Raw genomic sequence first — 21,447 nt, 5'->3', positions numbered from 1 at the left:
GTGGTTATTCTCATCCTCACATTACAGATAAGGAAACAGAAATTATGTGAAAAAATAAGGAAGGGTTCAAACTCTGGCTCCAAGATCGATTCTTTTTCCATATCATGCCATGTGAAACTTTCAAGATATCACTATGTATAATGGCATTTTAAATATTAAGAAAAGCGTCATGAAATAAGAAGCGAGTTTTATCAAGCCTCACAGGAATTACAAAAATGAATGAAAAGTCCCTGCTTTCAATGACACCCAGTTAAGTAGGGGATGGAACCCAAATAATAGTACAAGCAACACATGAGAATTCAGAGCACTTGTTTAAAGCTAGAGGCTGAAAATCTTTTATCCGTTGCCAGTAGACATAGTCCAGCTAAATAGAGCTGAGAACACAGATTCATTAGAACTGTGTTGACATAATAAGAGGCTTATGCATGATACTGGGCAGAATTTTGTACTGATTTTTGTTTAAGTGACATTTGGCTCTTAGGAGTTTCTTGTATGAAATTTGCAAAATTTGATAAGACAAATGCTTAGAATAACTCAGAAGGCTCTCCCTCAGTTACTATTATGGGTATCATTACAATAACCCTTTAACCACGTCATTCCTCGCCTCCCCATGTTCTGCCTTCAAGCATCTCTCCCCTTTCTCCATTCATTTTCTCCCTACTGTAGACCCTTTGCTCACACTTAGGCAAACAAACACCCAGGCCTGAAGGATGACGTTTTCTAATCAGCTTCCCTCCCACCCCCACTCCAGTCCCAAAGTTTAAAAAATTCTAAGTGAACCATTCATAGGGGCATGATGACCTCATAGGTAAGATTTCTTTTCTATAATCTTATGATGATTTAATTATAAAAATATGAAGAGTAAAGGTCAATTTTTCCCCACAAATATTAAATTTAAATGTGAAAAATCCTTTGATAGAAGTACAGAGAAATTGAAGAAAAGTTGAAGGAGGTTAAAGCAATTCCTATTTCAGTTATTCTCTGGACTCTCTTGCCCTGGTAGAGATGGCACAGTCACTCTGATCCCTTATTGCCTTTGAGTCGTAAATTACTTTAGAGACAAGGTTAGTCTCATGTTCTCTCTTGGTTCAACATTTTGTTTTTATTTTAAAAATACATTTAAAGTTGGCTTGATGCTTGGGTCATTCTTTTGATTAATTTAACCCAATAATACTGTTAAAACTACTTTTAAATACACATACCAACAGAAATATGTTGTTCTTATTCTTTATTTTTATATAATCAATATAGTACAAGAATACTCTCTGAACATACAAGTAGGTTAAGATTTAGATTTTTTTAACTTATTAAAAAGTAAATCTACATTCCCAGGCTCAAATATGTACATAATATTATTTACTTAATTATTACACAACAATGAAAAGCTATATGGATTTTTGTTCATTTGGAAATAGAACATCACAAGAAGGTACTTTGTTTTTACATTGCTTTTCAAGTTTTACTGTAAATGAGTGATAACTGTATAGTCACAAAGCCTTAGTCTCTTGTATCCAGAAATTTCTTTTAGATTATTTAAACCAGTTTCCAAAACTTTACTAATAAGAGAAACCAGGACTGGACAGATTAAAGAATTTAATTGACAATACAGAGTAATCTTTTAATATATTTACCTGCATGTTAAATTTGCACATTTTGTTGCATTTACAGAGTTATTAGGAAGAAAAAATCATTAATTCTTTCTCAGGATACTCTGCCCACTGACATAACTAACTCTCCCAGTCGAACACAATGCATCAGTAAGTGCCCTGAACGAGTTAATGCTCTAGACTATCAGAGTTATTTTAAATGAGCCATTTACACATGTGTAACACCTCACTTTTTTAATGGGAAAAATCTTTTGTGTTGATTTATGCATTATAGGATGAAAGTAGGTGTCATTTCGTACATCTATATCTATGTCCATGTCTTTATGTATATGTACATATGTGTATGTATGTATATGTGTATGTATGTATGTATGATGCAAGGCATTTCCAAGCACAAGCTTTATTAGTGTGACTAAAACATCATCATCATTAGTGTAATACATACCCTGCCTGTTCAGCAATGAAGGAAATAATAGCATTTCGCTGTCCTCTTAATTTATTCAAAACAATGAAAATAGACTTGGAAGTTTAGAATGAGAAGAGAACTTAGATTTTATCTAGATGTTACAAGCCTTTCATTTGACAGCACAATCATTAAAATACAAAAGAATAGAATGTCAGTCTTAAAGAATTGTGGACGAAGCCAACTAAAGTTTTGGATAAGAATTCCAAGTTACTTAATTATAAAAATTATGCTAACACACAAAAACAAGCATGAAAGAAAATATTTGTCACTGGACTCATTACAATGAAATTTTTATCCTGAAATTGTACAACTTTGGAAGGTATACAATTTATTGGGTTTTTTTTACATGCTCATTTTTCACTTGACCAAAATTTACATGTTTATTTTTCACTTGACTGAAGTCTTGTCTTTGAGTTCTTCCAAAACTTGGCTTGGTGAACAGACTCTCATCGGTTACTATACTGTAGAAGGATTATAGAGAAAAACAAAACAAAACAGTAGTATAAAACATAGTTATATTTAAATACAACAGGAAATTAATGCATAAAAAAATTTCAGGATTCTATATTCTATCAGAGTTGTCCTGGAATACAATTGTTAAGAAATGAAAGGAATTTCTTTTCATATTAGCTCTATTAGAGTTATGTGTAATGAAAAAAAATTTCTTAAGAAATCTATTGTAAAAACCTTAGGTAAGGAACAAACATAATCACTCTGTTTCTAGTTTCTGCAGAGATGAGCAACTAAGAGAGAACTTGTGTTGGGGCAGAATATAGTGGGAAGGCCGTAAATGATAAGTGAGTTGAATTACAGATGTGTGTTTGAATTTAAGACAAGTAGTCTGTAATCTCTTTTAGGAATAATTTTTTTTTCTTAGACATAAGCAAGGGCAAGTCTGTACAGAAACTCACTGCTAGATTCCTCTCTGATTCTAGCATGTGAAAGAAGGGCTGATCTCCTGCACCAAATCTGACTTTCCAACTTTCTTGGCTGGTAGGTTGGATTTATGTTACTTCCGCAGACTGTGTGAAAGGGATGGGATGAACTTTTGCTGTTATGGAAGCAGAGCATTCTTCACAGTTTCCTTCTATTGGGGAATTATAGGAACTGTGCAGCTCAAAATTCTCCCATAAAAAATGGGCTGGCAGGGGTCACATGTGGCCGCCACTGTGGGCAGCTAACTCAGATTCACTTATTCTCATTTCCCACCAACCATTAATCGTGTGCAAGTTCAAGGAGGTTAAAGCAATTCATTCTTTATACCCTACCATTTCTAGTTCTCATTGAGATGGTACGATCACTGTAATCTCTTATTGCCTTTGACTTGTAAGTTACTTTAGAGCAGTATTCTACAAAAGTAGGGCTAAAACAGTTTTTTGGAATCTTATGTGTTTCCCAAAATTTCCTGTGAGGCGTGGGGATTAGATTTTATAACCTATTTTGTTAGAGCAGACAGATAGCTAGATAAGAGAAGAGAAAGGGAAGCACAGGCCAAACGGCAGGAAACCATACAGCTTGTAAACAAAGGGGTCTTTGGGCAGACAAAAAAACCCAGGACTGACAGGAAACCACACATTTTGGGGTAACAAGTGTCCAGGAGGCAGACAAAGGAAGGTGGGAAAAGTCAGGAATCTCCAGTGTCCAAATGTAACCTTTTGCTCATTATGCCCTCATTACAATAAAATTAGCCTTGCAGATAAAATGTTGCCATCATGCACCGAAGCTGTGACACTTCTGATCAAGGCTAAATAAGGACAAAAATCTCTCCTCTCCTTGGAAAGGTGGAGCTGGGATGAAAATCAGGGAATACAACTCCAAACTTTTCCCTCCCCAGTGAATATTCTGCCCATTCATTTTTGTACCCCGTATAACCAGATTGCTAAAGGAATTCAGGGCAGCTACTCACCTGAGTCTGCCCGCTCTCCCCTTGATAGCACACTATCGCTTAATAAATCCTCACTTTATTTTCTTGACCTCCGTGTCTCGTATCTGAATTCTTTCTGCGATGAGACAAGAACCTACTCTCCAGTAACAATTTCATTAACTTACTAAGACACATTTAATAACTTCATTTGCACAAATATGGGGAAATGAATTGAGCCTAAAATCTGATTCATCTGACTTCCCATTGCCTTTACAAATATTTGAGAAATGAATGGCGAACTGAGGCGTTAATCTTGCTAGTGTGGAAATGCACCCAATTCCTTGACTACACCATATCCTGTCTTCTTTTATGCTTTTGCTCAAGCTCCCCTTTTGCTTAGAACTGACTTTCCCCCAGAAATGTTTCTCTGTCCCCTAAGACTGCCCTCTGGTGATTTCATTTCCAGAAGCTTTTGCTACCTGCCCCGGTCTTTTTTAGATGCTAACGCCTCTGCTACCTTAAAACTTGTTCCCTACAATGACCACAGTCTGTTTCCCCAACTAGATTCTCAGCTTCTAGAGGACAGAGATTCCTATTGGTATATCTAATGCGAGTGTGGTGCCCAGCCCACAGTAAGCATGTGGTAAATAACTAACAAGGATATATTAATGCACTTTGATGGATTAAATTGTCCCAAACTTTTGTGGGCTATTCCACAGAGAGGCTCAAGATTGTATGGAAAAAAAAAAGCAGACAAAACACTAAACACTAAATTTGTCATCAAAATAAATCAGTAGTTAAAAGCATATAGAAATTTAGGTAACAACAACAACAAAAAGGTTTTGACTGGCAAATTCTCCATTTTAAATGCAGCTTCAAAACATTTTTTTTAAACAATGCATAATGTAGATAAAATAAATACTTAACGCATATTTGTTCTAGCTGCAAGTCCTATAAGGAAGTAACCTTAGTAAATGAAGTGAATCTGTTACATGACTCAAAACTTTTGTTGTTTTAAGTATCTGCAGATTGGGTTTTATTAATCCTGTTAGCTGAGAATTACATGTAGGCCATTCAGCCTACCGAGCATGAATTTCCTAGGACTAAACAATTATGTAACGATCATCGTTAAGCTTTAAGAAGCTATAAGATAATGTGATGAGGCTAGTTCTGCATACAGGTTATGTGGTTGGGGGTAGAAGTTTAAAACTCTCTATTTTTTGTGACCCCAAAGTCCTAGCAAGTCCTTTGAAGATAGGTGTTAGGTATAGGGTTAAAACTAGAATCTAGAAATTTATAGCCCTTGTTAATTATGGGAAAAACTTCAATCGATTTTGTAGAAGGCAGAATCAGTTCCCTTTTGCTTGAGCATTTAAAGCCCATTCCAGGGCTTTCCTGGTGGCGCAGTGGTTGAGAGTCCACCTGCTGATGCAGGGGACACGGGTTCGTGACCCGGTCCGGGAAGATCCCACATGCCGCGGAGCGGCTGGGCCCGAGAGCCATAGCCGCTGAGCCGGCGCATCCAGAGCCTGTGCTCCGCAACGGGAGAGGCCACAACAGTGAGAGGCCCGCCTACCGAAAAAAAAAAAAAGCCCATTCCACAGAGACTTGTTCTTGGTGGACATATCCCCAAATAGATGTCACTTGCATTTATGCCTGAGGCAAATTTTAATAGAACTATATACTCAATTAGTGAGATTATACAACAGGCCATATTTAATAAAATTGGCTAGGTATTTAAACACATAGAGGCAGCAACTACTACACAGCTCTTATGAATTGCTCTCATGCTGGTATGGATGCTCCAGCATTGTTAGAGTTTACTTTGTTTTCTTTTCTGCAAGAGAGTACTAATATCTGGATGTTTTTAAATGTAAAAATCTCACACTTTTTAAGGTTGGCATGAGTGCTCTTTTTGGAAAGAGTATTGGGTGAGTCGATACTATTCTGGGTGAGCAAGATACACCCGCTATTTTCCCCGTGTTCGTGTCCCCCTTTGCGCCTGGGAGTGGAAATGAGAACAGAGCCAAGTGACTGGCCATTTGTGCAGAAGTCATTTGGAAATGGAGCCTGCACTATTTATAATATAAATAGGCCATAGGTACTTACTACGGCCAAGCACTGTTCTAGGTGCTTTACTTGTGCTGGTTCATTTAATCCTCATGAAACTCTATGAGATGAAGGCCATCACCATGTCCGTGTTAAATTATCTCCACATTCACTGTCATCATCTCCACATGAATAGCTGGCTCAGGGTTACACAGCTGGTAAGTGTTGGAGTATGTATTCAAATCCAGGCCTGGCTCCAGATACGGGACTATTAAACTATACCCACTGGAGGGTCTCCTATATACAACTTTGCAGTTTGGAAAATAAGAAGTACACAAATAACTTGGTTTTTACTTTACTTATCATATTTGTTTTACTTTTTTCTTTTTTAAAGATACATTATGCCTAAGGGAGAATTTCATTACGCTGTAGATAAACATTCACAAAAAAAATTCTTACAGAGGAGGCGTTGATAAAATAGAATATAAATGAATCCTAATTGGGTGCACCCTTCCTAACTCAGAAAGAAGTAAGTCATTAATTTACTTCCCTTTCAAAAACACAAAAGGCAATAAAAATATTAGCACCAACCTGTTTCTCCTATTTTTACAGAAGTTAAAGGATCGCTTGTTCCAAGAGTTGGATTTCTCTATGAATAAAAACCAGAATAATGTTAATACCACAGTTTTATAAACTTAGACACAATAAAGAAAAAATGCCTCATTAAAAATATGTATTTTTTGGCTAAAGTTTGTTTTCTTTTGATTAAACCTCACTTTGCAGAGTTCTTTTGTGGGAGAAGTCATTATTTTGTAGATATTTACAAACTTTGATTTAAATTTGTATTTGTATTTCTAAATAGTATTTGTTATTTCTGTAGGTAAATTATTACCCCAAACCTTCACTCTGTCATATTTCCCTGCTGTAATGAAAAGACGAAATGGAAATTTTTAAAAAAGAGATAAGTTCTTTTAGTCATATTAACCATGACCCAATTCTTCTATATCCATATAGAAGATTTTCTCTGAATTTTGTCAACTAAGTATGTCATTGACTTTTTCAGATTTTAGATCATTAACCAAGAGAGAAGACAACTAAATTTAAGTTCGCCATCTATGCCCAAACCCAAGGAGATTATTTTCCCCAACATTTAAACTGTAAACGAGGGGTCATCTCCCATTCAAGTCGTTACAAAATCTTTCATATTAGAGTGGATACTCTCAATTACTTTGCTTTTATTAAGAAAGTATTATTTAGAGAAGATACATTGACATGGAGTCATGCTAATCAATCATAGGCTTGTATGATTATCAAAATCACCTAATAAAAATAGTTAAAAAAGAAAAGGGCAAAGGAACTTTATGTAGATTTACTGTCAAACTTGTTATAGCCCTGCCATTGCAATATTGCTATCTATCTAAACAAGCCTTTTTAAAAGAATATATAGTGTTTATAGTATAGAGATCACAAATAGTGTGAATAAGAACTCAATTGTACCATTCTTTTGTGACTAGGGACTTAATGATCTATGATTATAGTTCCAATTACTAGCATTATAATCACACACACCAATGTTGTGTCCGAACTGTCTTATAAAGAAAGTTACAGTAAAGGTTGTGTGCGTTGGACTCTGTCATACAGACTCAAAATTAATTTTAGGGGTGAAAAAAATCATTCATGCTGGAAAAATCATAGGTGGAGTTTGAAAAATCTGTCTCAGGAAATATGAGAATTTAAAAAAGCAAACATTTTAAACATGCATAAATATATCATGTTATTTTAAATATTTTTCATACACAAATTAAACTAGATACTATAATTAGAAATTTGACTATTTCATCCATATCCATCAAAATATATTAAATCAAGTTAGACAAAACGTTTGGAGGATCTTTCATTGGAAGAGGGGGATAGATTTATATTTGGGGTTTCTTTATAGGGCAAGTGCAAAAAAAAAAAAATTCTGTTAGAGTAATGCAGTGACTTCTATGTGTCCAGTTGAAAAAGATGAGTTTTACGCAGTTTTGTTTCTCTTTGAGTTTAGTTGAACGCAGAGGACTAAACCCTCCTAGAGCTATTTACACCAGCATTTACAGCAAAATTAAAAACTGAGTCCTCACCTTTATCAGCAGGCCAATAAGCTGAGCACTTATGAGGATAATTCCAATGATAACAGCCATCACAGAATAAATAATGACTGTTATTACTATGAGAGAAAAATAAAGCAGCAAATTACAAAAGTGTGAAGTAAATGACATAGCAATTGAAAAGTAAAGCAGGTAAAATCAAGGTAATATCACTTTGTCTTTTTTATAGAAAGTACATTAATAAACTTTTATGTATATTTTAGTTTTTCAAAAATTAGGTTTTTCACAGTAACCACGTGGGAAACTGGGACTTTAAGTGGTAAAATCTTTTGTCCAAGGTCACACAACTAACGACAGTACCAAGACCCAGGGGTTTCAACTCCAAGTCCGGTGGAGTTTATAGGACCTCAGAGGTTTAATTACGGATAAGAGCTATGTGGACCTTCTACCCAATAAGGGAGAAACCACAGACTCTTTCATAGTTTCAGTGATATGGGAGAAAATAATGTCTTGATGTATAAAAGAGTATTGGACAGATCATAGAATCAAAAATTTGGAAGGAACCTGGTCTAATCACATTGTAAAAGGAAAAGAAGTCTAATGAGTTCAAGTTACACTAGGTGAGATAACTAGTTAGAAGTAGACTGGTAACTACTATCCAGCTCACCTATATTCTAAGCCTCTGTTCCCTCTACAGTATCCTTACGTGTAGTCTATAATAAGATCACTAAAAATCTTTTTCAAATCTTTTACACGTTGGGAGTGAAACAGAATTTAAGTTAGAGGTACTCTCACATATTCACGGCATATTTGCAGTGCTTCCAAATGAAGTATATAGAACTGAGGGCAAGACATACAGGGAAAAGAGCATATTTATTTGGCTAGTTTATATTTAAAAGCCTTATTACTGGTAAAAAAGTAAAAGTGGCTTTTCCTATCACTGGTATTGTCCAGCCTTCTTCTCCACTTAGCTTTAATTTATGAGATAGTGACTCAGTTATACACAATCCATTTTTCTGGTGTGAGTATGGACACAGGCCAAGTGGGAAGGGAGGCCTAGAGATGCAGAGTAGTAAACAAGCACATAAATGAACCAGAGCCAAAGCGACAGCAGCACCTAAGTGGGGAAGCGACAGTCCCCAGATAGAGAGGATTGGGAAGATAGCTCCAAATTGGTAGCACAGGGCCCAGAACAAATCCAGATGGAGACACGAATGGTCTGTATTTATTCTGGATTGGTGCCAATTAAGTAGGTGATTTTTAAGCCCCTTGCTTTCTTTATAGTAGGGAGGGGAGAAGTTCCAGTGTTTTATAAGCTCTAGACTTTTCTCAAGTACCCATAGTTACTTAGAAAGCTAAAAAAATATCTAACTTAAAAGAAAAATGATGATCAAATTATGTATTGCTGTTTCCAAAATGTTTAAGGAAATTATAGATGCCTATTTTAATTTTGAAAAGAGCATATTTTGTTTGCCTTTATAATTTTGTGTGACTAAAGTCAATAACATATACTCTCTTGTTTTTAAAATAAACTAGTGGTTACCAGTGGGGAGAGGGAAGGAGGACAGTCAATATTGGGGTAGGAGAGTAAGAGGTACAAACTATCATGTATAAAATAAGCTACCAGGATATACTGTACAGCACAGGGAATATAGCCAATATTTTACAATAACTATAAATGGAGTATGACTTTTAAAAATTGTGAATCACTATATAGTACACCTGTAACTTATATAATATCGTACAGCAATTATACTTCAATTAAAAAATCAGCAAAAAAGAAAGAAAATAAACATAGAAAATAAAATTGACATTTCTATTTTCATAGGCATTTAAAACTAGCAAAACAAAATTTTAAATGGAATGATCATCATTCCACATCAAATATTACCATACCTGGTTGTGAGAAATTGTGTGGATATCTTTGTCTTGTGGCTAAAAGGATAATGTTTCAAAATAAAGTTAGAAAACATAAGGCATGTTTTAAAAATACCATTTTGGAATCAGACTGTCTAGTGGATTTCTTTTTCTTAACTGTGCTTAGAGAGCTAATGTTCAACTTTCAGCAGTGAGCTAGTAAAATGTATGAGGTAATGTCAGTCTTAACATTAGTAATTCCAATATCTACTTTCAACTACCCAACAAGTTTTCATGAATCAGAAATTAGTAAACCATCTCATGAACTAAAGGGAAGGGTGTGAAAAAGTATTGGAAGAACCATCCGTGGACTTCCACAATAGCAGTGCATTTTTAAAAAATGTAAAAACGGTGATCAGAAAGGAGACATATTGAGCCATCATCCTGCATGGACATCAGTCCAACCCCCAAAGAGGCCATGTTGCTATCAATTTTCCAGATTTATGCCACAGCCACCATGAGGATCCAAACCCTTACTGTGTCTCAGCTAAGTTTTTGCCAGCAGTCCCACTGGATTCCCTTTCTGTAGAAGTTTCTAATACGGTTGCTTTAAGGCTCCGCTGGAGTTAACCTCCCCCTTATCAGTCCACAGCTAATATTTCTTTTTCTGCTGTCTCCAAATGTCATTTCATGTCAAGAAGCTGCCTTACTACTGTAGCCACACAATTTTCTTGAATTTAAATATTATGAATAACATATCACACTATGTTGTATGACATACAAATCAAGGACTTGGTTATATTTGGTCATTCTTTTGCACTTATGCATAAAGGTTAAATGGACTTGTCTTCTCTATCTTTGTGGCAGTTTATAGTTGTGGCTGGTGTATGAGCTCTGGAATAAAACAGATAGGGTTTCAGTCATCTGTATGCCTCTTACTCATTGTGTGGCCTTGCTAAGTTACTTAGTTTCTCTGTGCTTCAGTATTCTCTTGGCAAATGAAGATTATAATACCCATCTCTTTGAGTTCCTATGAGGATAAGACCAGCTAATGCATGAAAACACTTAGTACAATGCCCCACCCACCATGCCATTCTTTATTCATAGGATTCAAGGCATGTAGCACTATGTGTGTCTGGAGTTGACCCATCAATGCTTTCTGGTTTGACACTAACATGTTGGCTTCACACTGCAATCACTTTGAAAATTACATTGTTTAACTGGACCCAGAAACCTAATAATTAGTTCCAAGCACTCAGCCTAATTTTCCGCTCTTGCTCTCTGTCCTTCTGAAAATCCATTGCTTCCGTTTATCTCAGTGTATTTTTTCAATGATTCTATTAGCTAATGATCCGGTAGCCACGCTACGTCTTCTTTGAGGCTTTATTTTAAATCCAGAGGACCCTGCCTAAACCCCACCTACAAAAAACCCTCTCCCCTTCTACTTTCAACCTGCTCTTGTAAAGTCATCTTCTCCCTAGAAAAATAACCAGAGAGAGAGTGAATGCCACCTGACCGTTCTTATCTCAGCACCCAGATGGCTTATATTTTACTGGGCGCTTATGATGTGCCAGGCTCCGAGCCAAGCAATTTTACACACATTTTCTTATTTAATCCTTAGAGAACACTGTGAAATAAGTATAATGAGTCCCACTTTAAAATTAAGAAGACAGAGGCCCTTTGGGGAACTCAGAGTTCAGCTCACTCAGGGTCAGCACCTGGGACAGGGCCAAGCCCTTGGCTGAGTCCAGCTGGGTTTAACCACAAGCTCCCCTTCACCACTGCACTACTGGATCCCTTTTATCTGGCCCACTATTTCATGGTCACATTTGTTGTTTATGCGTTTTGCTAGATTGTTTTAATTGTTTTAACCCACAGTATTTTTTCAGTGTGACAGTCCAGAAGTGAGAATTCCTCTGTGGGAGGGACTGTGTCTACTTTGCTTCCATTTCTCAGTCTTTGTCACAGTTTCCCCACAGTGGTAGGTCCCATTAAATAGAGTTGCACCATAACAATGACTCCAGAGCAACTGCTTTAAAATATGAACAAACCTTCTTCCTTTTCTGTAGTAGGTACAGGCGTACTAGGAGAGGTTGTCTTTGGACCACTAGGAGTGGTTGATATTGAGCCGTTGGTGGAAAGTGAAGCTGTACAAGAGAGAAATTGAGAGAGGAATCAAGAATGAGGCGATGAGTGGACCAGAGAGCGTGTCACAAAAGACAAATTTATCCCACTTCTCTCCCAATGGCAGCTCCAGAATTTGTACATCACAGGGCCTTACAGAGGAGGAAAGTGAGCCTTGATTTCCTCATCTGTAAAATGATAATACCTGCCTCAAAATGACATTGTGAGGACTAAGTTAGTTAAATATATATATGTGTGTGTATTCACACACTCATCGGTTAGTACAGTACTTGGCATGTAATGGACGTTACATTCAGCTTGACTATTATTATTGTTCTTATAAGGGGGGCGACTTGAAGCTGCGTCTGCCTACCATTTTACATAACTTTGGAAAACTGTCCATGTTAAAGAAAGACGGAGACTCACGGCAGTTATACAAAGACTGAAGTTCTGCCCCATGCCTCCACCTCCCCAGTACGATCCTATTTCCCCAGTAAAGACTAAAACAAAGACACTATTAAATTTAGTTTTCTTCTAGCTTGATAGAGGATGAGTCAGTTCTAAGGTTCTCCATCCATTCTCTCTTTCAAAAGTAGAATTTCCGAGCTCTAATAGAATTGTAGGAAATGCTGGCTCCGATCTAAGATTACTGGCTAAGGATCCAGATAACCAAGTGATGTAATGAATTCTAGGTCATGGTTATTCTTTACCCCAAACATATATGCACACAAATACAAATACAGAACATGTATTCTCATGTATCGTTTAAGATCTCATTGAATACATAATAAATTGGTTTTTATAATTAAGCAATTATCCATTTATTTTAAAATAAGTTTTATAAATTTATAAATTCTTTTATGAAGTTTTATAAATTAAACAAGATTTTTATTGTAAAAGCAATAGATTTAATAAATTAAACTTGGAAAATACAAGAAAGGGCAAAGAAAAATACAAAAGTCATCTATCATTCCACCACCCAGAGACAGATACTTTAAACATCTTGGTATATAATCATCTGAACTTTTAGCTGTTGCATCTAAATATGGAATAATTGTGTTTAAATATGTAAATAGCATTTAAAACATATATACCATGAACATATACCCTATATTTTGAATACTCTTCTATTACAAGATTTTTAATGACTGCATAGTATTCCATTGTATGAATACTGTAGTTTATTTATGAATCTCTGACTTTGAACATTCATATTATTTTTACTCTTATGAGAGTTAATACCATTCTGAGACAAACATCAGTGCACGAAACTCTGCAGAGGTATCTCTGCTCATTCTTTTGAGACACTTTAGTGAAGGAACTGGTACCCAAGTATGATGGTATGGGGGTGGAAGGACCCCTGCAGACACTTCTCAGGACAGCATCATCCTAGCTTCTCAGCTAAGTGCTCAAGGTTTCCTGGAGAATCCACAAAGAACTGAAAATACCTTTGGCACTTCTGCTCAGTTTACTGAAAGACAGATTTCCAAGGCCTGCCTCTTTCTACCAGCTGCCAGCTACTCAGTTCACCCTCAGATTGTTCAGGCAAGAACCCACACTGTCTGAAATATTTTCTCCTCTCCTATAAATCCTATTTTCACCTTGTTCCTTGACTTGTCATACTGCTTGATTCATTACTTGTAATGTAAACAATTGCCACACAAATTAGGCAAATGGTGTGACAAATAACTTGTATCTCTAAGTTATCCTTCAACATTCAGGGATGGTGGTGTAAAAGATAATATAAGAAGAAGAGTGTTTTTTAAATTGTTGTATACTTGATTTTAAATGTTTTAAGTATCCAGCAAAGGAATTCAGTTACACATATATTCATCTATCTATTCTTTTTCAGATTCTTTTCTGTTATAGGTTATTACAAGATATTGAGTATAGCTCCCTGTGCTATACAGTAGGTCCTTGTTATTCATCTATTTTGTATATAGTAGTGTGTATCTGTTAAGAACAAGTGTTTTAAAACAATAACCAGATGACAGGAATTTTGAGGTTTCATCAAATACCCAGATTAAAATTATGGAAAGAAATATTTTCATTAGGAATCAATGAAAGTATGTAAAAATTATAAAAAAGGATACGTAATGAACAAAAATCATCTATTTCTCTTAGTTAGTGTTACATCTTCTTTACACCTTTCAGTTCAGTGTCATTCATTCACATTTAGGGCACACGTTTATAACCCCTTGTGGATACCAATGAGCTTTTCTGAAACAAGTGTCCTGGGCTCCTAGATCCCAGGGCTGGCACATTTTGAATTCCTCAGCACTAGAACAGGGCTCTGTACATAATAGGTATTCAGTGAAATACTAACAATTGTAAATGTTTGGCCAGTTTCTTTTCTGGTTTAAAATTTTTTCTTCCAGTTTTATTGAGATATAATTGACATACAGCAATGTATTGTTTGGCCAATTTCTTATAAAGAAACACATAAGTGAGTTTCCAGATTGCATCTAAAATGAACATAACAATGAATTAAACAAGTCACATGACAAAGTGGCATGCACAGAACGAGTGTAAGGATAGTGGAAACCTGCATCTACAGAAGACCAACAAAATATTTTTGAGATTTCGATCACATACAATTTTACAACTGGAAGAAAAGAAATCCCGAAGTGAAAAAACAAAACCATACCAAATTTAAAGTTTTTAAGTGGTAAATGAGTTAAAAAGTTAAAAGTTTAACTGAAGCCATCTAGGAGTTTTGTTTGTTTGTTTGTTTGTTTGTTTGTTTTTTGCGGTACGTGGGCCTCTCACTGTTGTGGCCTCTCCTGTTGCGGAGCACAGGCTCCGGACGCGCAGGCTCAGCGGCCATGGCTCACGGGCCCAGCTGCTCCGCGCGGCATGTGGGATCTTCCCGGACCGGGGCACGAACCCGTGTCCCCTGCATCAGCAGGCAGACTCTCAACCACTGCGCCACCAGGGAAGCCCTAGGAGTTTTGATTGAGTGCAAAGATGGCCCTCCTCCAGGCTTCCTGACTGTCTGAGTCAGGATTTGCAGGGGTTAGTTAGGGAGGTGTGTTCTGTCTATGGGACAGTGCCCCCTCCTGTTTGTGAACACCCTCAAGACCCTGCATGACCCAGCCCCCCGTCTCCCCATCCTCATTGCTTGCCACTCCAATTTCCTCTTGTGGTCCAGCCATGCTGTCATCTCTTGGTTCCTCAAATGAGCCATACTCTTCTCCATGCCCCAGACCTGTGTGCCTATTCTTCCCTTTGCCTGAAATATCCTCTCGTGGCCCTAACTTGCTTAGTTATCTGCTTTTCAGGTCCCAGTTCAAGGCCATTTTCTTTCTTTCTCTTTTTTTTAAACTTTTAATTTTATATTGGAGTATAGTCGATTAACAATGTTGTGGTAGTTTCACGTGTACAGCAAAGTGATTCACTTATCCATATACATATATCTATTCGTTTTCAAACTGTTTTCCCATTTAGGTTGTTGCATAATATTGGGAGACCTTCTCTGATCTCCCCTACTTAGATTTAGACTAAAAACTCCGCAAAGTTCCCAGTGCTTGGCATGGTGTGGTAAAGCTCAATGAAATCTTACGATAGACTGTTAGAATCCAGATGTGTTCCATAGGCCTTGATAGTGTGGATGAAAAAAGTCACCTGCCATATCAGTAAACAAAGGATATTGCAGCCATCAAGCTGTCAGCCACTGCAGCTGCCCCAGACTGTGCACCCTGAGGGGATTCAGGATGGAGGAAAGTGGGCTACTGGCCCTAGACAGTTAAGGTACAGATCAAAGGAATGATTTCAATGGGCCCTGACTCTTGCATCTTCCCACACATGGAGAAGCACTGAATTTATTAACTTGAGGTGTCTGGTTTTCTTTAATTAACAGTAATCTTTTGATATTCCGACTACTTGGTTTTTATTGTAAAACTCCTACATATCTTGGCTCTTCCTTTACCTCTTCAGAGCCGTCCCTCAGAGCGACCTGAAAGGCTGTCTTCTGGGCTTAAGTCCTCAGAAATTCTGCCGAATAAAACATAATTCTCAGCTTTTAGGTTGTGCATTTTTTTCAGCCGACAATGGTTCCTAGGCACCTTGGGTATTTATTCTCTTGTTCGTTTATTTACAAGAGTGTGTAGGCATGTCTCTTTTGTACTAGGAATACAATGAATTAATAAATAATTCATAGTCTTCCCATCAAGGAAATTCCAGCTTAGTCAAGAGAGATAAAAATTTAATCTAAGTGTAATGAAGTATTTTAGGGGATGGTGAAGTGAGGGCACAGGAGACAGTGGTCAGTTCTGTCTGAAAAAGGAGGAGGTGGAAAGACCTCATGGAGGGGTTTTCTGAACCCACCTTGAAGGAAGTCTAGGGTTTCACCCGGCCAACCATGTGGACATTTAGGTACAGAGTCAGCAGGGTCAGCGATGTCCTGGCCCTTGAGACATCCTGGCAGTTTGGAGGAACTACAAGAATCTATGTGGCTACAGCATATGGTGTGAGAAGCAGTGAAGGCAGTGAAGTGCCATTTGTTGTGGGCCATGGCATGGAATTTCCATGGGCCAAGGCAGTTGGAAAGACGATGAAGGGTTTGAACCAGACTTTCATTTGGAGAGGATCACCGTCCATGGCATGAAGGATGATGTGGGAAAAACTAACAAAAAAACCATGCCCAGAACTCTTTAGAAGAGGATCCCATCTTGTGTTCAATAGTGGTCAAGATATGCAGTCCTTTTGAAAACAGGGCACTCCTCCTTACAGAGGGTCCTTATCACTTGTCAGCATTGCCTTTGGTGGAGAAGGCCTATATAGATTAAGGGCTTAAAGGGACAGAAAATTACAGCAAAAAAAAGAATATGAATAATTTTAAACAAAGTGAGAGAAGGGGAAAACAGAATTTGCTAGGGATAATCAAAGTCTGTAACATTTTTGCTATCAAAATGAGAAAATGCTTAAGGAGAGAGAGATCATTAAAATTAGTTTTGAACTTTAGCAAAACAATTTTAACCCTCTAGCAAAGAGATAGGCTTCTTTCTTCTCTACCAGCTACTCCTCAAGGGAAAGGACCATTTGGTGGAAATTTTGTTCTGAAGAAGCAGAGGCTGGAGTCTCAAGCCTCTAAATTGTAGTCAGAACTCAGGAATATCTAACATTGAAGGCAACAAGTTGTTGAGAGGAACAGTGTCCTTGAGGCAATTTCCAAAAATTGCACATGCTTTATCCAAGTTCCATTGGTGAGTGTCACGTGCTATAAAAACTGATTGGTGGCCAAATGGATTTGAGGCTGAAATTTTCCATGTATGTTCTTAGAAATACCTGCTTTAATTCTCCAGGTTTAGTTTCTCTGATACAATTTCTTACTAACGTCACCTAAAACCACCAGCACAGTAAATAAATAAATGCTAACTTGCAGTCAGTAAATAAATGACCTAAGAAGAACTTGATAAAAAATGTTTTTTAACATCATTGGCTTAACAATCTAATTTCTGTAGCCGATCTGTGAAATGACCTTTGTCATAGTTATTCTTCCGTTTTCTGAAAAAAATAGATAACCTTATAAGTGTTTTGATACGAATACCCATGCTTGGTTAGTGGTATGAGAAGGGCTCAGAGACCTCAAAGTCCAGAGTTCACAATCAGTGTCAGCTTGAAAGAACACGGGCTCTGATCACACAGACAAACTTTTAATTAAATTTTATTCTAACATAGATTCATATGGAACAATTTAAAGAATTTTATCCATCACCTCAAATTAAATAAACCAGCGCCTAATTGGAAAATGTCACTTAGGAGAAACAAAAGAAATATCTCTTTATACATACTCAGATGCTTGAGCTCCTTTCACAATTCAAGAGAAGGAGCCCCAAATCCCACAAAACATATCTCCAACAACCACCAAGAATGTTCTAGTGCTACATCGATAGCAATAGAGCTCACATTTATTTTACTCTCCCAGGTTCCTAAGGCCCTAATTGGCTAATAGGCAAGCGGGGATATATTTAGTCATGCGAAGTTGCAAACTTTCTACGAATAAGCAGATTTTAAACAGGGTTTTTTACAACATAGTCTTCAGTTGGGCCAACTAGGTAGAAAGATTCCGAGGAAATGTGTAGCCATTAAGCAACAGACACGGTTTGCCTGAACCTCATAGAGGCTGGATTACAGGAAGGGTTTCTCTCCTGTGTAGCCATTAAGCAACAGACATGGTTTGCCTGAACCTCTTAGAGGCTGGATTACAGGAAGGGTTTCTCTCCTGCTTCTTTTCCTCTTGTGCTCTAGGTCCCTCCGTTTCTGTTGCTAAATCAGCTTTCAATCTGTCTGCCTTGTTCGCTGAATAAAGGTCAATTTCAGTATTGTCCTAATTAATTCAGAATGTACTTTTACATTTTACCTTACAAAGACTTTTGGATTATTTAATCCAACTTCCTTACTTTATAGAAAAGAAATTTGAAAATTAAATGATTAGCTCAGTTTAACACAGCAGGTAAGGAACAAAACGGAGAACAAATTCTGCTGCTTTCCTATAATATTCCCACTTTCCAGATCTCTGCCTGGTTGAGATCTTGTCAGCAAGATTTTTGATGTTTTAGCATATTAGCTGGTGAACATTGGGGTGCATTGTACACACAAAAAAAGGCAACTAAAGTCCTTGAGATTCCCAGACACCCTAAGGGCCAGAATTGTTATAATAATCACGTAGTCTTCATCTTGATGATTTTTTCACACCAATATATTGTACTACTTCCATTATATCTCTTAGTTCTCAGTGTCCCCTTGCTATAGCCACTAAGAAAAACTGTTTTCTGCTCTAGCAATACTGACCTGAGAGTCTTTTCCTTAATCCCTTTACTTCTGTTGCAGGAACACATCCAGACTATACCTGAAAAATTCCCCCTCTCTCCCCAAGAGAAGCATATTTACCTTGTGGTATCATTGAAGACATTCCAGCATCTGGCCACCCAGGAACAGATGGGTCTTGGGCCATCACTGCACATTTCCTTAGCTGCACTGGGCTCTCAAAACTTACTCTGAAGTTCTTGCCCCGTGCCTACTTGCAATGAATCACTGGCTGAAGCTTGAAGGATGGGTGGAGTATTCGGTAGAAATGTGGAGGAGGAGGAATTAAGGTAAAGAAATAACGTGGGCTAAAATATGGAGAAAGAAAGAGTACAAGGTGCATTTATGTGGAGGCTCGGGGGCAGCTGGCAGGCCAAGGTTGGCAAACCTCTCAGACCTACAAGAGTTTAATGTTCAAGTGGCGAATTAGCGCAAAATGGAATAGAAGGGTAGGTTTAGCAGGGCCTCCATCTCCTAGTTAAAAACACTTTTTTCATTCTCCAAGTAGTGAGATGGCGTTTGCTTTGGTACTTTGCACAAAGTACGTATTAGGGACTGGAACTGAATCACTTCATTTTAGATTTGGGAAGGAAGGAGTGAATGAATGAATATACCACCCAGAATATTAAACATTCCAAATCTGCACGGTGGTGTCATCTCATATTTGCCTGACGTTGGAATTGTTCCAGAACATTCACCCCTTTTGTGTCTTATCCTCACTGCTCTGACCTCACGGTTGGTCATGAAAACCATGTCTGGGTGTTGCAGGAGGGACATGACAGGGCCCCTGACACTGTTCCCAGTGTGTGGAGGAGGTGGGGTGACTTGGGGGTTAGGGACACAGTTGGGAACGGAGGTCCTGTCTCCCGGCACTCTGCTCTGGGTTCCAGCCACTAAACCACACAGCTCCCTCAAACAGCTGACCTTGCTCACATGGAATGTCATCAGAAAGAAGGTAAAATGCAACGTTGGACAAACACCCTACAGTTTTGCTCTCTGCACAAACTTCCAGCCGCCGAGCTCCTGTCAGGATGTGATAAAGTCATTTTACGCAGCTGTTGGTTTTAGTTTGGTTCCCTCCTGACTTGCAGTTGATAGAAGTCTTATCTCACAAAAGCCAACTCTTATAAAGATACACCCCCCTATGAAATGCTTTCAATAGTTTCCAAGTCAGAAAAGGAAATTTCCTAAGTGCTACAGTTTTCTGGCATTGTGATGACCATGAAAACTGATAGATAATGTATTTGTGGAAGTTCTGCCCAGCTCATTTGTGGTAAAACTGGGAAAAAAACTCACATCTGCTGGCTTCCAACTCAATGTCCTTCTGCCAGGCTTCTTTGTTTTCTACAGAACGAACGTACAAACAGAGCTCTTGCCTATTCCAAAAGATGTTTGGAGAAGGCTATTGCCACGAAACAATATTTTAAAAGAAATACTCAGTTTTGCCCTTGAACCAAAGGATTGACAAACTCAATTTGGGTCAACTTGTGATAATATAGTTAGATGTCCCTCTTGTCTCTTGTTATTCATTTCTCTTTTTTGGAAAGGTTTTAGTAAGCCAAAGTAGCCAGTTACAATTTAGAAAAATTGAACTTTCTAAAGGATAAAGTTGCTGATGGGATAACATTTGAGCTTAGTGTTTTGAATAGCCCTCAAAATTTTGTGCACTCTCTGGTTAATAGCTCTTAAAGAAGGACACAGCATGTCCACTGGTGCAATTAGTGGGCCAGATGTCAAACGCAATGACCCAGTTTCTGCTCACCTGCAGAGTGGCTTGCTTTGGCAGTTCCCAGCAGCCAATGGGTCGCACCTCTGCCTCCCTTAACTTGGTAGAGAACAGCTCCTCCCTGAGTCTGCCTTGGAGCTGCTATGGCTTAGCAGGACAGTGGTTTCCCTCATGGAACCCTGAACTTTATAGCCTGGTTCTGTCCTGCCCAGCTTCCAGTCACCCTCATTGCTCCAAACTATTACTGAGCCAGCGAATAAGAGAGAAAAACCAGCCCATAATCCCAGCCATTGTGCATTCTTCAGCCTGGATAGATAGAAAGCAAGGGATATTTCTGTTCATCGTCCCAGGGCAAAAGGAGATCAGGATTCTGGTCCTGGCTTTGCCACTAATTGGTTGGGGATCTGAGTAAGTCACTGAACTTTTTTGGGCCTCAGTGTCTCGTTTCTAATATGAGAGTGAAGGGACAGATGTCCTCTAAGGTACTTCATTATTCCAAAATCATAGACATAGTCATAGTCTGAGATGGTAATATTCATAATCAACACGTATATTTACTACATAATAGGCATTCTCTCTTCAAAACAGTTACCTGAGAGCACATTATTATATATTAATCATCATGTGTAGAGGAGAAAAACAAAGATCAGAAACATCGCCTAATTTGCCTAAGATCACGCAGCTGATAAATGGTGGAGCTGGAGTTTGAATTCCCATCTACTTGACTGCAGAACTGTCTGCCAAGGTCTACCATAATCTATGCAAAATAAAAAGAATGAGGACACCAAGTAAGTTTCATTAAGAGAAGATGAAATTCTCACCAAGTTAGGCAACTAACTCTCAAGTAAGCCTTCCCTTGC

General features: G+C 37.8%; 1 protein-coding gene across 4 annotated transcripts in view; it reads right to left on the bottom strand.

Moving 5' to 3' along the window:
- Positions 1–1,213: 1,213 nt before the first annotated feature.
- The window catches only part of GYPA (glycophorin A (MNS blood group)), a 28,358-nt gene continuing 8,124 nt past the window's right edge, over positions 1,214–21,447 (bottom strand). For 2 of the 4 annotated variants that reach the window (XM_022599638.3, XM_089912416.1), the window contains exons 3-7: positions 11,982–12,077; positions 9,970–10,008; positions 8,107–8,192; positions 6,578–6,635; positions 1,214–2,534 (exon numbers count right to left, since the gene is read on the bottom strand). In XM_022599638.3, coding sequence (XP_022455346.1) covers positions 2,530–2,534; positions 6,578–6,635; positions 8,107–8,192; positions 9,970–10,008; positions 11,982–12,077 — 284 coding nt within the window. In that variant the 3' untranslated portion in view covers positions 1,214–2,529. Of the gene's footprint in view, positions 2,535–6,577; positions 6,636–8,106; positions 8,193–9,969; positions 10,009–11,981; positions 12,078–18,945; positions 19,120–21,447 lie in introns of those variants that run through there. The other 2 variants (XM_089912413.1, XM_089912414.1) reach the window with 2 other exon arrangements.

The sequence above is a fragment of the Delphinapterus leucas genome, chromosome 5 (assembly GCF_059928025.1).
Source record: "Delphinapterus leucas isolate spDelLeu-1000000601 "Yukka" chromosome 5, BTC_Dleu_Yukka2, whole genome shotgun sequence".
Lineage (NCBI taxonomy): Eukaryota > Metazoa > Chordata > Mammalia > Artiodactyla > Monodontidae > Delphinapterus > Delphinapterus leucas.
Note: the sequence above shows the minus strand (reverse complement) of the source record. Positions and strands in the feature narration are given on the sequence as shown.